General features: G+C 40.7%; 1 protein-coding gene and 1 long non-coding RNA gene across 3 annotated transcripts in view; one reads left to right on the forward strand and one right to left on the reverse strand.

Moving 5' to 3' along the window:
• Positions 1–16,798, forward strand: part of SDAD1 (SDA1 domain containing 1) — a 95,232-nt gene that overhangs the window by 19,451 nt on the left and 58,983 nt on the right. For both annotated transcript variants that reach the window (XM_030190647.1, XM_030190646.1), the window contains exons 7-12: positions 1,489–1,546; positions 4,106–4,180; positions 5,044–5,145; positions 11,871–11,940; positions 14,370–14,473; positions 16,139–16,196. In XM_030190647.1, coding sequence (XP_030046507.1) covers positions 1,489–1,546; positions 4,106–4,180; positions 5,044–5,145; positions 11,871–11,940; positions 14,370–14,473; positions 16,139–16,196 — 467 coding nt within the window. The remainder of the gene's footprint in view (positions 1–1,488; positions 1,547–4,105; positions 4,181–5,043; positions 5,146–11,870; positions 11,941–14,369; positions 14,474–16,138; positions 16,197–16,798) is intronic.
• The window catches only part of LOC115461085, a 112,498-nt gene that overhangs the window by 990 nt on the left and 94,710 nt on the right, over positions 1–16,798 (reverse strand). The window lies entirely within an intron of this gene.

A 16,798-nucleotide genomic window follows, 5' to 3' on the forward strand; every position in this document is an offset into this window, starting at 1 on the left:
GATTAACAGTTCATTTGTAAATAAATTCATATCTACTAAACCACGAGAGGGGATTTTTATTAAATCTTTCAAACAGAAAGATTTAATTATTGACTTTAATTATTGACTCTTATAAGGTAAGAGTGTTTTGTATTTTCTTGTAAGTTTGTTAGCCACATTGAGCCCGAATAAGCTGGGAAAATGTGGGATATAAGTGGACCAACAAATAAATGGAGTTAGGCTTTGATTTGGTTGTAATCTCATTAAGTAGGACATGAAATCTTAATCCCCTTAAAAATGTCCACACCATCTATTGAATAAAAAAGAAATGTTACAATAATCACATCTTTTCACTTGTAAGAGTGATGATAACCCCCTCTGGACTGGGGATATTGTTCATGTTTAAATCTTTTTATTGAGAATTTTGCATAACAGTACAGTGAACAATAAAAGGGCTGTCTACAGAAGGGGTCCTCAAGTTCCACAACCCAGCCTGGTTTTCAGGATTTCCACAATGAATATGTATGAGATCTGTTTGCATGCAGTGGAAGTAGACTGTCAGTAAAAAAGAGAGTTTGTCAGCCTTTGATCATATTCCCTGTTACATAAGTAAGTAAGTATTGACGTACTGGGACAGACCGAAGGTCCATCAAGCCCAGCATCCTATTTTCAGCAATGGCCACTCACAGGTCACAAGTACCTGGCAAGATATCAAAACAGTACAATACGTTTTATGCTGCTTATCCTAGAAATAAGCAGTGGATTTTCCCAAAGTCATTTTAATAATGGCTTATGGACTTTTCTTTTAGTAAGCTATCCAAACCTTTTTTAAACCCTGCTAAGCTAACTGCTTTTACTACATTCTCTGGCAATGAATTCCATAGTTTAATTACATGTCGAGTGAAGAAATATTTTCTCTGATTCGTTTTCAATTTACTACTGTGTAGCTTCATTGCATGCTCCCTAGTCCTAGTATTTTTGGAAGGAGTAAACAAGCGATTCACGTCTACACATTCCATTCCACTCATTATTTTATAGACTTCTATCATATCTCCCCTTAGCCATCTCTTCTCCAAGCTGAAGAGCCCTAGCCACTTTAGCCTATCCTCATAGGGAAGTTGTCCCATCCCTTTTATCATTTTGTTCACCTTTCTCTGTACCTTTTTTTGAGATGCAATGACCAGAATTGCACACAATATTCGAGGTGTGGTCCTCATTTTTGTTTTGCATTCCTTTCCTAGTAATACTTAACATTCTATTTGCTTTTTAGCCGCCGCTGCACACTGAGCAGAGGGTTTACTCTTGCTGTGTGTTAGCTGTCTAGTAAATGTTAGGAGTGGCCTCTGGAGGTGATAGGGCTGCCCTGCCCTTCCTGCTGGGAGAATGGAGAGGAGGGGATATTACAGAGTGAAACAAACAATTCTTTTGGTTTACTATGTTGGATCTGAAGCAAACTAAATTTTGGGATATCAAATATGTTTGGTGACTCCAATTGTTTTTGTTTTTCAGGAATGATACTAAAACGGTGAATGTTATCACTACCGCTTGCTTCTCAAAAGTCACTAAGGTAAGAAAAAACAAATATAACACATTCGGGTCCTAATGCATTAAATACGGCATCAATACAGAGGGGTTATTTAGTACAGTGCAGTAAGGGTTTGCAGTTACCATAGGTTAATGGCCGTCTAAGTTTAACACACAGTAAATTGCAATTCTGCTTACCGCATCTCAAAAAAGATTTGGCAGAATTAGAAAGGGGTACAGAGAAGGGTGACAAAAATGATAAAGGAGAGGGAGACTTCCCTATGAGGAAATTCTAAAGCAGCTAGGGCTCTTTAGCTTGGAGAAGAGACGGCTGAGGGGAGACATGATGAGTGGAGTGGAACGGGTAGATGTGAATTGCTTGTTTACTGTTTCCAAACATACGAGGACTAGGGGGCATGCAATGAAGCTACTAAGTAGTAAATTTAAAACAAATCAGAGTGGGAGGTTGACTTCTGGTAGAACGTTTGCCCATGGAATGGAAAAGGGTTTTTCAAGAGGTGCAGAAATCATCTGTGTTTTGATTAAAGAAAATGCATACAAACTACCATCTAGATGCTGTTATACACCCGATCAACTATTGGTTATGTTCATTACTGTCGATACAGATCTCTGTTGGCGGTGTCTAATAGTTAAAGAGACTTTTTCATGTATGGTGGGAACCTGTTTAAAACAAATCGGAGAAAGGTTTTCTTTACTCAGTGCGTAGTTAGACTCTGGAACTCATTGCTGGAGAAGGTAGTGACGGCAACTGGCCTTGCTGAGTTTAAAGGGGGTCTGGACAGATTCCTGAAGGAAAAGTCCATTGATCATTATTAAATTTTGGGGTTATGCCAGGTTCTTGGGGCCTGGATTGGCTGCTGTCGGAGACAGAGTGCTGGGCTTGATGGACCTTTGGTCTTCTCCCAGCGTGGCAGTGCTTATGTACTTATGAAGAAAATTTTTGCTTTTAAATAAGAACTGGTATTCAATATTAGAGGTTTTATACTGGTTCCTTTTCATTGCAAGCAGTGAAGTATTGGAATTTGTCACAGAATTTTCCTACTTTCGTTTTAGGAGACTCTGAAGACATTTTTATTTAAAAAAATTTTGATATCTTGGATTCCTTTCTTCAAAGGAGTTCATTTTATTATTGTAATTTCCAGAGATTTTATTATGTTTTCCTGATTCTGCTTCTTTTGTAATCCACACTGAACCTATTGGTAATGTAGCAGACTAGAAGTCCACTGTGTTGTGTTGGATTATTGTCCTCAGAGGGCACACACTGTTTGTACCTAAGGTAATGGAGGGTTAAGTGACTTGCCCATGGTCACAAAGAGCAGCAGTGGGATTTTATCCCAACTTCCCTGGTTCTGGGTATGTACAAATGGGGTTTTAGTGGAGTGGAGTGGCCTAGTGGTTAGGGTGGTGGACTTTGGTCCTGGGGAACTGAGGAACTGAGTTCAATTCCCGGCACAGGCAGCTCCTTGTGACTCTGGGCAAGTCACTTAACCCTCCATTGCCCCATGTAAGCCGCATTGAGCCTGCCATGAGTGGGAAAGCGCGGGGTACAAATGTAACAAAAAAAAAAAAAAATATTAACTTGCAGCTTTATTCCTTACTTGCTGGAAAACCAGTCAGGTATGCTAAGCTGTTTTGTCTTGCATTTTTGGATTTTGCTCACATCTTTTTCAGTAGTAGTTTCTTTTCATTTTGATGCACAGTGGCCATACCAGTGCTTATTTTTGATGGGCTACTTCTGTGTAGATAATTTTGAGTAAAATTAGCAGTCTGTGATAAGAGTACTATGATTTCTACACTTCACATGAAATGAATGAAATAACTCCTAAGTGCCTGTACCCAGTGATGTAGGTTGTGTATGACTTCTTCCACCCTGTATCACATTTTCTTTCTGCAGCTCTCAAAGGATAACATGTCCCTAGCCCAGCTAATCAAACAACCCATACACTAAACTTCCGTTCACGTTTTGTGCCACAGGATGTTCCCACAATGAGAGGAGTGCAGCTGGGGTGGGGCTGGAACACCTGAGGCCTGCTGGTCAAACGTGGCCTACCATTGAATTTTATGTGGCCCATGAGACTGTGGGAAGTACACACAGAAATTTTTTAACCATTTTGGTAATTTTTAAATACTGTATTTCACAAATATTTTCAGAATAGCCACTCTAGCAGTTTGTTTCCATTGTTAAAAATATTTACTTATTTATTACAGAAATCTGTGGATCTCTGTGTATTTTCCTTTTTCGGCAGTATGTAGTGTTGTGGCCCTCTAGGAGTAGTACTGACATTCATGTGGCCCTCTGTGTATAAAGTTTGTCCACTCCTGAGCTAGGACCTTCTGACCCTACCTCTGTCACCAGAATCAATCACTGGATCAACTGCTCGATAGCAACTTGCCCAAAAGCCTAGCTAGAAAACATTCCCAGCAAATCCCCTTCCCAATTAGAAGGTTCTAATCTGTTGCATTAACATAGTTTACATTAAATTCATTGGTATGTAAGCGTTTAGATCGTGACAAGAAGGCATTTTTTTAATAGCTCTCTAATTTATGTTAATGTTTTCACTGCTCCTTGCCTTCTGTTCAGATTCTGGTAGCTGCTCTGAAATTCTTCCTGGGGAAAGATGAAGAAGAGAAGCGTGAGAGTGACTCGGAGTCTGAGGTTAGTTCGCAGCTTTGTGACAGTGAGCTCCTAGACCGTGTTGAGTACAGTAGGGCTAACTGCTGCCATGGACACTCAGTCCTTTACCGCACAGGCAGGGCGCATTGCTTGTGTGGTTTTCACTTTCTATAAAAGCACTTAAAATCAACTTGGCATATCAGTGTTTCAGTTATTTTATGAAAGAAGCAACATGCAGTGTGGTGACAGGAACTGGAGTGTGAATGCTGGCATATAGCAGGTTGCTTTCAGAAAATGTACTGCAGAGCGAATGAGCCTTATTTGTCTGGTAGAGTGCAAGATGTCCATGGAGGCTCTGATGCTAAATATGTGGCTGGGTGTGAGGATTCAGTAGCACTGTGTGTGAGCTGCTTAGTAATGAAAGCGTGCAGTGGGGGTAATAGCACTGGGTATGTGCCATGATCAACCAGGAATTTTTAGGGAATATGGTTCTACTGGTTGGTCCTAGTGAATGAATTCCTAATATTGTCAAGTTTCTTCAGTCTTCTGGTATCCAAACTTCTATGCAAGCATAGTTCATCTGAATGTTTATAGAGATAAATATATAGAGAGATCATTTGTATCTGGATTATTATCTGTATTAAGATTGTTTGACTGTGCAGTGGTATATAGGCTGTAAAATTGGGGGTGGGGTGGAAGATGTCACATCCATTTATTTATTATAACTTGTTATCAAGGAAGAGGAGCTGTAGTTACTGCAAAATGTTTGGTGAAGATGCAAAACCGATCTTTCAGTGGTACTGTTCTCTATTGTTAAGAAGATGTAGTGAACTGTCTGATGTGTAATTGTTTGTGACCCTGTGTAGTATGTGATTACATGTGCTGTTAATATTTGTTTCCTTCAGGATGATGGGCCAACAGCAAGAGACATGATTATGAGATACGCCACTGGGAAGAAGACCTCAAAGCATAAGAAGAAGCTGGAGAAAGCCATGAAAGTTCTTAAAGTAGGCATGGGTGGGACATAGGGGAGCTATATTTAAAAAAAATTGTGTTTTTTGAAAACGCATCAACAAACAGGACAACAGTTTTGAGTTCTCAGGTCTACAGACTCATCCTGGGAGATACTGGGAGGAAAGGGAATAGGAGAGAGGGCAAGATCTAACCTAAAATCTGTTGCATAAATTTAAAGACATCGAACGAGACCATTCTGCAAACCAGGTGAAATGATTATGTGAAAGAGGCTATTATAGCCAAAAAGCGTCCTTTAAAATACAGAAAGCAGGATGTGATCAGGGGAGTAAGAGTGTAAGCACTGGCAAATCAAATTTAGGAGGAAAGACATGCCAAAGAGGCAGAAGCTAATAAGAAAAACCTGCAAAGGAATGTGTTGGGCCATCGGGCTTCATTGCAGAATATATTGGGTTAGATCCCCATGCCAGAACCCCTTTGATTCAGAGAGACTCAAGCAAATCTAAACCTGGAGGAGTTTCCAGAGCAGATAAACAACGATGGCAGATCTCTTAGGACCTGCTAGTACTCACTTCAGAGTTGAAAAAAACATTCATATACCAATTTACAGCTCTGCTGCTGGTAATCATAACCTGTAATTCAAACCTGCCTCTATATATGAGAATTGGAGATTCCATTACATAGCTTCCCACTAATCCCAGAATCTATGGGGTAAGTGTATCCATCAACCAGCAGGTGGAGATAGAGAACTGAAAACAGCTGCCTTTCCTAGCATCCAGTCCAGCTCCTCGGTATTTTCTATCTCTATCAGGTGGATGCACACACTTTTCAGCTTCTGGTTCTGAGTGATTTGCTCCTGGTCCAGGTGACAAAGAAAAAAGCACAACTGGGCCTTCAAGACTAAGACAACAAGAGTCCTTTATTGAAAAGAGACCCACACGCCTGCCTCAGGGGTCTGATAATAAAACACATATAATGTAAAAATAAAAATTAGGAAATAAAAGTAAAAACTAATACATAGATATATACATAAACATCATAATAAAAACGTCACCATAAATGATTTGTTATAAAAAAAGAATCATCATGACATGATAAATAATAATAAAAAATTATAATGAATAAAAATTATCAGACCATAAATCAACAGGTGTAAAAATACATGAATAATGAATTAAACATCCATATCCAGTTACAGTGAAGTTATAATTCAATAAATATGAGTAGATAATTTGTGTCATTTATAATTTGGTAATTATAGATGATCATTTAAAAGCGTCTATAAATCATATAGTCTAGTTGAGGATCCTGATCAATTTATATGTAAAAGAATCTTCGCAACATAATAAAAAAACAGATAAAAAACTTAATACTAAGTAAATAATAAATTATGGTAGCTGTCTTAAGCTGCTTCCTGTTGGAGGCCAGATATTTGGTGAGGATATCTAGGGTTACATAATAAATGTTCATGTTTAACCATCAAATGAGTCTCTTGTACAAAAATGATGTCTGCTCCCACCCTACCGGCCTCTTTAAATAATCTCTTGCGTTTTATGGGGGAGTTGAGACCTCGTACGTTCAGTGACATACATACTATCATTGCCATATGATTCCCAAGTGGGTATTCCCCGCATCTCTCAGCTGTTGCTTATGGGCTCCCCAACATGTATTAATATAGTTAACCTCTCCATGAGTTACCCTATCGCCCCCTCCCCCCTTCCCCCTATTCAGCTGGTGGGCCAAAATTGTCCCACCCCTAGGAAAAGAGAACGACAACCAAAGGCATGCCTACCGTATCATAAACAAAACTCTTTAGTATTTCCCATATAATCGCTCATAGCCACATCTAAATTTTAAGCCCTCCAAACATTTCTTAACAATTCCAATATCTTATCTTTGTATAGCATCCCAAAACGATTGTTCATGGCACATCCGTGGTCGAGTTTTTCAGTGGTGGACTTTGGTCCTGGGGAACTGAGGAACTGAGTTCGATTCCCACTTCAGGCATAGGCAGCTCCTTGTGACTCTGGGCAAGTCACTTAACCCTCCATTGCCCCATGTAAGCCGCATTGAGCCTGCCATGAGTGGGAAAGCGCAGGGTACAAATGTAACAAAATAAAATAAATTGTTGCCGGGTGAGGCGGCCCCTGCCCTTTGCTACCCGTGTCCAGCGTTGGCGCTTCGGTCGCATCTCCAACTCCATACTACCCACCGCTCTTTCCAAGGGTGTCTCCACCTCCGGCCATAGCGCACGTGCTTCCTCCACACTCTGAATCCTGCGCCATTTTCCTTCTTTATTATAAGCCAGTTGCAAATGGATGTTTCCAGCGATACGCTATTCCCTTATCGCAAAGGTATCTCGTAAAACTCAGCAGCTCTGCTCGATGTTTCAATGTCGTTGGAGCCAGGTCCTGATAGAATTCAATAGGGAACGATTCCCATATTATAGAATCCTTCTTACGGGCTTTTCTCAGTATGGCTTCCTTGATTTTATAATCCGAAAGGCACGCAATGATATCTCTTGGCACATTAGCCCGTATATGGGTCATCACTCTGGGTGCCCGATCCACTTTAACATCCTCTGGAGTTACCTCCTGGCTATCCTCTGACAACAACATACTTGCGATTTGCTGTGTAACTTTTTCACAATCAATATATTCCGCTTGCTCCGGTATGCCCCTTATCCGAATATTCGATCGCCTTCCACAGTTCTCTAAATCTTCAACTTTGTCCATGAGAGCTTTACAGATATCTTGTTCCTTTAACAAGGCCTCTATCGAACTCAGGGCCTCCTGCTGTTCTTCCACTCGCTCATCGACATCCTCCACTCGCCGGCCCATTTCTACCACTTCTCCTCTGAGCTCTGATGCCACTGTCATAAAGTCCTCCCGAACGCCTTTCACATCCGATCGAATCTCCTCCAACAGCGCTTGAAAATCTCTCGCTGTAAATTTGCCCTCCACCTCCATCTCTCGTGTAACAGCCTCTTACCTTTCACTGTCGGCCCGTGGGGATCCCATCGTGGGTGCCATCTTGCCTTCGGCAGTATGCGGTTGGTAAGTAAAGGCTTTTAAGGCCTTCCGTGGCACTGTCGCATCTTTTCCAGCTATCTTTGCATGCACTAAATCTTCACTTAGCGATAGTTATATTCCGTGAGGTTAAATCTTCCAACTTTCATCTATACATTATGAAGCTTTCCATGAGGCATGTGGAGCTGTTCACTCATACCGCCATTACTCAGTGAGACGTCACCGCTCTCCCTCCACCTTCCTATTCTTATTTCTTCTCGATTTACGTGAGCGATCCATCCAGGGGTAGACATATCCTTTAGTGTAATCAGTCTCGTCTCTTTTGTATTTCTTTATCTTATATTGTCTGATCTCCCCTTTGTATTTTTCAATCAATGTTGAATGCTCTTTATATTGGGTCACAAAATTCTCCCCCGAGGATACTTGTTTAATCTCCTCTAATTTATTGTCAAGCTCTAATTTCGTTTCTGCTAGTATTTTATTTAATTTATCAACAGTTAAGAGCATTAAATCTAAAGAGCACCTGGAGATCAGTTCGTTCCATTTAGAGATGTAATCAGCATCATCCAAAAATCACGGCTCCTTGATTAATCTTAGACCCCGTGGTATTCTTTCTTTCTTTCTTTATTATTTTCAATAATACAAATGAATACTCATTTGTAAGGCAATACAAAGAGATTATTTAAAGGAAAGGAAAAAATAGAAAATTCCATCAAAAATTTCTAAAGAACAATTATTTATACTCTTCCTCAGACCACAATATTGGGGGGTAGTGGTTTGTAAGTACAATTTCAAGGAGACTGTAACTTAGAAAGAAACTTGTATAACAAACTTAGGCAGGTCCTGATCTTTATCCCAACTTATTATTCCTGATAGTTTTTTATATCATTCAGCTAGAAGGTCTTTTAGAGTCCAGAAACGTCTTTAGTTGGGATGGTTCAAAAAAACGTATTTTGTTCCAGACCAACAAATCAAACATTTGCAAGGGTAGGCCAACATGAATATTGCACCCAATCCCTTAACTTCATCCCTCAGAAGTAAAAACTGTTTCCTCTTTTGTTGTGTAATCTTTGCCACGTCCGGAAACAGCCACACTTTCTGGCCACAAAACATTTTCGAGGAATATTTAAAGTACAATTTCATCAACGTATTTATATCTTGTTCGAAGACCAAAGTTATAATCAAAGTTCCTCTTGGTGTAATTTCAGTCATAGATTCTTTCAAAATAGCTGTTAAATTTTGAGTGTCAATAGCAGAAGCAGTTTTCACTGAATCTGAAGCTTCTCTGTTTTTTTTGAACATTTGGCAAGTAGTAAATCGTACTACAAGGAGGAATGTCTGTTAAAGAGAGATTCAGTATTTCTTGAAAATACTTCTTAAGAAAATCACGAGGGGTCATAATTGGCATTATAGGAAAATTCAATAATCTCAAAGTTAATCGTCGATTGTGATTTTTCTAGTTGTTCTAATTTCCGGACCGAAAAAACTTTATCTTTAACCAAAGTGTCCACTACAGTTTTCACAGAGTTTACATCTTCTTTCAGTTGACCTATCTGGTTAGCATGATCTTGTTTTATGTTATCTAAAGAATCAGACATAGCCGTCAGTTTACTCACGACTGTAGACATTTATTTAGTAGAATTTGCCACCTCAACCGTCAGTTTTTGGACCGCTTGCCAAATAACTTCCATCGTCACCTCCTTATGCACTTCCTGCTCCTCGATGTTTTCCTGTGCCCCTCCAGAAGAGGTACCGCCAAGCAAACTCAAACTCGACACTTCGGAGACAGTTTGGTCCGCTACCTCCAGTCTGGTGGCGGCAGGGCAAGGTGGTGGTTTCTGCGTAGGCGGCGAAAGAGTAGTTTCCAGCCCCAGAGTCGGCGTCGCTCCTTCGACGTCACTCACAGCAGGGCTCGCCGATCCTTGTCCGGGAGGTAAGCTTCTCACATAGCGGTCAATTGTTTGCTGGGCAGGGGACGACGTTAGAGGTATCGGCGGTTGTCCCCTTGTCGTCCCTTTTCTCTTGGTATGTGGCATATTAAAAAGAAAAACAAACCAAACGAGGAATCGCCCGCTAACACAACGCTGTGAGACCAGCTAGGACGCCATCTTGCCACGCCCCCCAGACCCCGTGGTATTCTAAGCGCATGGCAATATTCTACAAGGATTACTGTGTGTAACTCAGTGCGTATGATATACTTGTGAAGTCTTAATATATCCGACTAATCAATGTCAGTCGGTCGGCCTCTATAAAATAACCTATCCCCTGTCATAAGATCTTTTATCCTATCAACAGAGAGTCCCGTTTTTGTGTCCCAGCCAATTGAAGCCATATTTTCCCTAATCTGAAATTACCAGTTAATAATACAAGGGTTACAATTGGCTATAATTAGTCACGCTGTATCATCTACTCATAAAATCCACTAATTATATATGTTCTAAACGCATCACATTAATTTCTTCTTTGAATATTTATTAAATAGCACTATAAAAGAGGAAATGAGGTATACGGGGAATCATCTGATTCACATAGCTGGTGGAACCGGATACAGAGGAAATCCTGGGTGTACCAGATGCTCTAATGGGGCTGTTAAAGGTATTGTTAAAATATTCTAGTTTGTATATAGGTTGTAGAGTGATTGTATAGGAATGTGAGTAACAGTTAATGTCATTTGTGAAAGGTCTCCTGACGAAGAAAAAATGAAACACGGCCTGTGTTGAGACCAGATTGATGGTTGGATTGTGAATGAAAGGAACAATTCAACCCTAAATGATCTCCATATAAAAATTGGAAGCTGTGAAGATTTCACATCTGATGGTGGGCGAGACTGAGATCACAGCAGAACATCTGTTTACTCATTTGTTGCACATCGATTCCTTATTTCTGAACGCTGTGTTTGTCATCTGCTGAATTTTTCACTGATTGGACAGTGGACTACCAGGACATATTTGTGTAGTACCAAAGCAGAGTGATTGGTCCGCGATGGATTATTTTGGATTGATTGCATCCTGGGACAATCTTATATAGTTGAGTTAGATGAATTGTTGTTTAAGAACTGTATGGAGTGATATATGTGAGATCTAATGTGGTTGAGTGGGGATATATTATTTAATAAATATTCAAAGAAGAAATTAATGTGATGTGTTTAGAACATATATAATTAGTGGATTTTATGAGTAGATGCATATTCATTGGGAAAATCCTGAAAACCCGACTGGATTGCGGACCTCGAGGACCTAAGTTTGACAACCCTGCATTAATCACTGAGACCCCTCAGAAATGAAGGACATATCAGAACAGAAAAGGGGGGGGGGGGGGGGTCAGTTTTGCTTAACCCTCCATAAATTGCCCTTTTTTGGCTAATACTGGTGCTTTATAATTAAAGCTGCAGTCATCTTGCAGGTTGAGCTTCACATGCTGTAGAAGTAACTTGCTAAAGAGGCATATTTTCAAAGCACTTAGCTTTCCAAAGTTCCATAGGTTTCTATGGAACTTTGGAAGGCTAAGTGCTTTGAAAATGAGCCCCAAAGTCATCTCCACAAAAATAAGTAAATATCAAAAAGACACTTTTCCTACAGGAATAATTCAGTCACATTTGAATATTTTGACTTCTGAAGTAGCAGGTGCGAGGCGACGTTTCTGTGCATACACAGACATCACTTGTTAAATTAAAGATGTTTGTAATATATGTATGCATTTCAGGTTAATCTGTGTTTTAACGTTTTACATAGAAACATAAAAAGAAGAGGAAAGCAGAAGTATTCAACTTTTCAGCTATTCACTTGATCCATGATCCTCAAGGTAAGCAATGCTCAAGACCAATTAAAACGATCAAAAGAAAGGGCATAAAACTTCCACAAAAGTCCACGAGCACAGAAAGGGTGTGTTATGATTCTGTTTAACTCTGCTAGTCAGACAGGGGAATGCCTGGAACCGTTCCTGATTGGCCCATCTGAGCTGAGCTGACGTCACTCTGATCTGCTTAAGCTTACCCTTCCCAGCAACCCTTGCTTTGACGTTGCCCTTTGTTTATTGCTGAAACCTTTCCTTGTGCTGTTTGAGCTTTTGCTCTCTGTATTGTGGAGTTTGTTTTCTCCTTCCTTGCTGTAGCCCTCTTTTGCTCTGTCTCAGTGTGCTTGCCGATTCCAACGTGTGTCTGGTTACCCCTCTTCCCTCGCCTGTGATTTCCTCTGCGTGACTCTGGTGCTTTGTGGTAAGCTCGTTTATCATTCTGTTCCAGGTTGTTTGTTTTGTTTCCCTTAGAGCTACCTGTTGTGCTGTGTTTGTATTTTGTCTGTCTTTGTGGCAGACTCTTCTTGTTTGTTCTTCCTTGTGTTTACGAAACCCTTGTAGGCAGTGTTCCTGCCTCTGGCAGCTGAGTGTTTGGAGCAGTCTTTCCCTTGTGACTGTTTTAATTCTTTTTTTGCTGTCACTACCCTCGCTATTACTGTCTGCTGCCCTTTCTGAGCGGGGTGCGTCCCAGGCCCGGCTCTCTATTTTTGCTGGCTTTTCCCGCTCCTGTCTGCTGGGGGGGTCTCTGCTCTCTGTATCCATAATGCTCAGTCCCTCATTTTCTTTGTGTGCTGTGAGGCACAGCCTGATGTTTTTCCTGTAGTTACCTCTCTTAGTTCATTTTTCCCTTGTGTCCTTAGCAAGCACTTAGTGTGTTGGTGCTCTAGTCCCCGTGGGGACCCCTCGTTTTTTTCTTTCTCCCTTCCCTGGGTTTGAGTCGGTTCCGGTTAGGCTGTGAGACCCGTATGACTGTATTCTGAGCAAGTGGGTTCCCGTTAGGCCTGCCTGAATGCCCTATCTTCCCCTTTCTGGTTAGTGCAAGTTGGTCGCGCTCTTGTGCAGGGCTTGGTAGCTGGGGTGGCGTATAGTGCCTGGTTCGGTCCATCCTAGGCCTTGGCCTAAAAGCTATATGCAGCTCAAGGGCTCACGTCCAGCCTGACAGGGTGGAAGAGGAATGTTCCAGGAGAATCAAATGAAAATGAAGTCCAAGCTTCTAAAAATTATTTATTTTCCAACAGTTCACCAACTGTACAAAGTCTTGACCCACCAGAGGCATAAGCAAACCTGACCCTACATGGGCAGTGTTTCAGCATAAAGCCCTCTTCAGTGGTCGTCAAATCTATCGAAACTAGCAGACGTCTGATAGTAATAAAATCCAGAGTATGTTAAAAACAGACACCAGTGTAGGAAAATCACACATTATGAATGGATTTTATCACTATGAATCTGACATCTGCTAGTTTTGATAGATTTGGCAACCACTGAAGAAGGCTTTACTCTGAAACATGTCCCGTGTAGGGTCAGGTTCGTTTACACCTATGGTGGGTCAAGACTTTATACTGTTGGAAAATAAAGAATTTTTAGAAGCTTGGACTTCATTTTCATTTGATTCTCCTGGAACGTTCTTCCATACTCATTGTGCTCCAAGACCAATTGAAACCTGGAAGTCTATAAAAGTGAGACAGTTTGAAATAGGTAAACAACTTTATACAGCTATCACTTTGAAACTGTTTAAATTGGGGCCCCTCCCCCTCAATATCTGTGTGGTTGTTAGCAGAAGTGGGTTGATGCAGGCTAGATTTCTGGAATCGCAGGTGTAGATGATGAAAATAATAACCAAGGCATTAAAGCAATCAGAGTCCATCCTGTGTGAGAGAGGGCTGTGCCTGGTGAATGCACATTCCTTTCAATGTTGTTAAAATATATTTTATGCATGTAAAAAAAATGTTATGTGCATAAAGTGGCGAAACAAAATTGATCAAAATGAAAGAAAACAAAACAAAATATTTTTTCACTGTGCATTCTTAGTATCTGGTAGGAGGGAGGGGATCAATTGTGTTTTGAGAAGGTGTGAGTGGTCTGGGAGGGGTGTGCATTGTGTCACTAGGAGAGGGGCTCAGTTGCATGGGTGGGGGGCGAGACAGCGCGAGTACAAGCTCCAGTGAAGGAACCTTTCACAGAGTGTAGATATAGATACTGATGAAATGGCAAATTCAGTTAGAGGCGTGAGGAAAGAAGAGGAAGGTAATTCTTGTGCTTTTGTTTTCTGTTATGGGAAAGATAAAGAAGAAGATAAGAGGCCACAAGGCAGGGGGTGGAGATTGAAAAGTGTGGGTTTATATACTCTATTCTTACCACGGGGTAGAAATGGTGCTATTGTGTGAATAGCTTCCCGAAGCTGGTCTAAAAGATTCTTACAGTTGCTTTTCTGGTTACAGATTTTGCAGAGAAACTGTTAAAGCAGCTTGAGACCTCCAAGGAGAGGTTTGAAGTTAAGATGATGCTCATGGACCTTATTTCCAGACTGGTTGGGATACATGAAGTATGTCAAGTTAACAGTGAGAAGTTTTCTGCCAAAGTTAAGCACATGTCTGATTCTGAAAATTTGTATCTTCAATACATCTAGGGAGGCTAATTTTAAAAAGTCTTTCCATATGTAAAACCTAGTTCTGCATGTAGAAATTTATTATACAAAATTTATCACCCTATATACATATATACGTATTATACATGTAAACGTTGCTGTGGGGCAGAGTTTGAGATGTTCATGTGTAATTTGCTAAATGCCGTATGCACATATATAATCTGGCAGACATACATGTGTGCATTTATGCCTGCACCAGGAGTGCAGGTTAAATATGTGGAAGTTAATTTTATGAAACCTTTCCACATGTAAAGCCTGTTTTTCACCCAGAAAAGGCTTTAATAGAACTATGTGTAAATGTGCACATGTATTCTACGTGGTTAGTATTCAGTTGGCACTGGTTAGCATTTCTTTTTAACGCTGACCGCCACAGGCAGATTTAGGCCCTGATATTCAGTGCCAGGCCATGTCTGGGCACAAGCAGTTAAAATCCAGGGTCATTCTGACGTGTGCTAGCTGCTGGATCTTATGCGAGACCCAGACAATATTTAACCAGGACTCGCATAAGTTTCTTAATGGGGTCAGTCAGGACTTGCATAAGAGGAAGCAGGTGCCCTCACCCCCCCTAGAATCCCCTTGATTCCAATCCCCCCTCCCCCCCCTTAGGACAAGTAGAGCCCCATGACCAGGCCCCCATCTTCCATAGGCTCTCCCCCCTCCAAGCCTACCTTTGATCTCCCTAATATTTTAGGGGGTCCTAAGGGTAGGAGCAATGCCCATTCGCTCCTGCCCTTTGTGGCTCTGAACTCAAAATGATCACCGCCATTTGTACACATCTAATTATAGAGCACACAGTAGAAACAATTACCCCTAAGAGGCTAATTTTATGAAAAATCACCTATTTCTTGCCTGTTTTGTAAAGACATGTGGGTGCTTGTATGTCTTTATAAAATAAGTTGCTGAGATTTATGCCTACTCAGGAGCATATTTTATAACCTACATGTGGAAATTGGGAACTCTATCAGTATCCCCCCCCCCGAACGCACTTATTCCGAAGGCATGTGTAAGTACATGCTTGATTGCACTGTGTGTACTTCTATACATGAAGTAATTTTATTAAAGGCTTTTAATGTGAATATATTAGCATTATGCATGTGAAAAATCCTTAGAAAATTACCTCATTTCCCTAGCAGATTGCCTGCTGCTTGATTTCCTTCATAGTAAGGGTCTAAAGTGGTGGTTCACTTTTTTTTTTTTTTTAATAATGGCGAAACTTGGGGCCTCTTTTATCAAGCCACTGTAGCGGCAATGCCGACAAAACCCATTCACAATGGGTTCCATCGGCATTGCCACACGGGAACCACTAGCATGGCTTGTTAAAAATGTTACTGTTCTTTCACAGTTTTGGTTCTAAAAATTTTTACTTGGTGCTTTTCAGTGAGAAATTAGGCCCTTTCCACATTGTCCTCTTAACAGTTTGTTTTATGACACCTCAAAGGTCTTAAGTGTTAGAGTGAAATTAAAACCTTCAGCGATAAGCATCATTTCTTTACCAGTGAAACAGACCTCCATGATGAAATTGTACTCAAAGAATATCTTAAATTTGTTTTTGTTTTTCTGTAGCTACTTCTCTTTAATTTCTACCCCTTCATACAGCGGTTCCTGCAGCCACATCAGAGAGGTGAGCATCATGCAGGGTTCTGCATGAGACGCTGTCTGGGGTATAGTGGGTGGGGGATTGCTAATGAAGGAAGGCAGTCGGGATGTGTGTCTCTCTCTAACTCTAGATTAGGTAACCAGTGCTTGACCATACAAATATCAATAAGTACCTGAATGCTGTGACAGGATGGCTAGCACAGGATTGTCTGAAGCTGAATTAGGCTAAGACGGTGGTAGTGTGGGTGTCTCATGTATTCGCAGCATGCTGGTAAGCTCCTACAATCTTGCAAATATATTTCAATAGTCCCTGTCCAGTTAAATCTAACATTTTGGTGATCAGTTATAGCTGTAATGAGATTCTTATTATGCCCTTCATCAAGTACGCTTGTGAAGCCTTTCTTGTTTCCCACGATCTTCATGTACTCTTATTTGCTCATCTTTTAAGTCTTATTGACTTTTCTTTTTCTTCTCTCTAGCCTCGTCTGTCTCTCTCTTTTTTCCTTCTGCCTTTGTCCAGATCTTATGATGTATTAATTATTGCACTGTAAACTGTTCTGATGGGTGGTAAACTGTGAAGGGTGGTATGGAAACTTGTCAATAAACTTTAACGTATTGAAATGCCCT

Source organism: Microcaecilia unicolor, chromosome 2 (genome assembly GCF_901765095.1).
Source record: "Microcaecilia unicolor chromosome 2, aMicUni1.1, whole genome shotgun sequence".
NCBI classification, from domain to species: domain Eukaryota; kingdom Metazoa; phylum Chordata; class Amphibia; order Gymnophiona; family Siphonopidae; genus Microcaecilia; species Microcaecilia unicolor.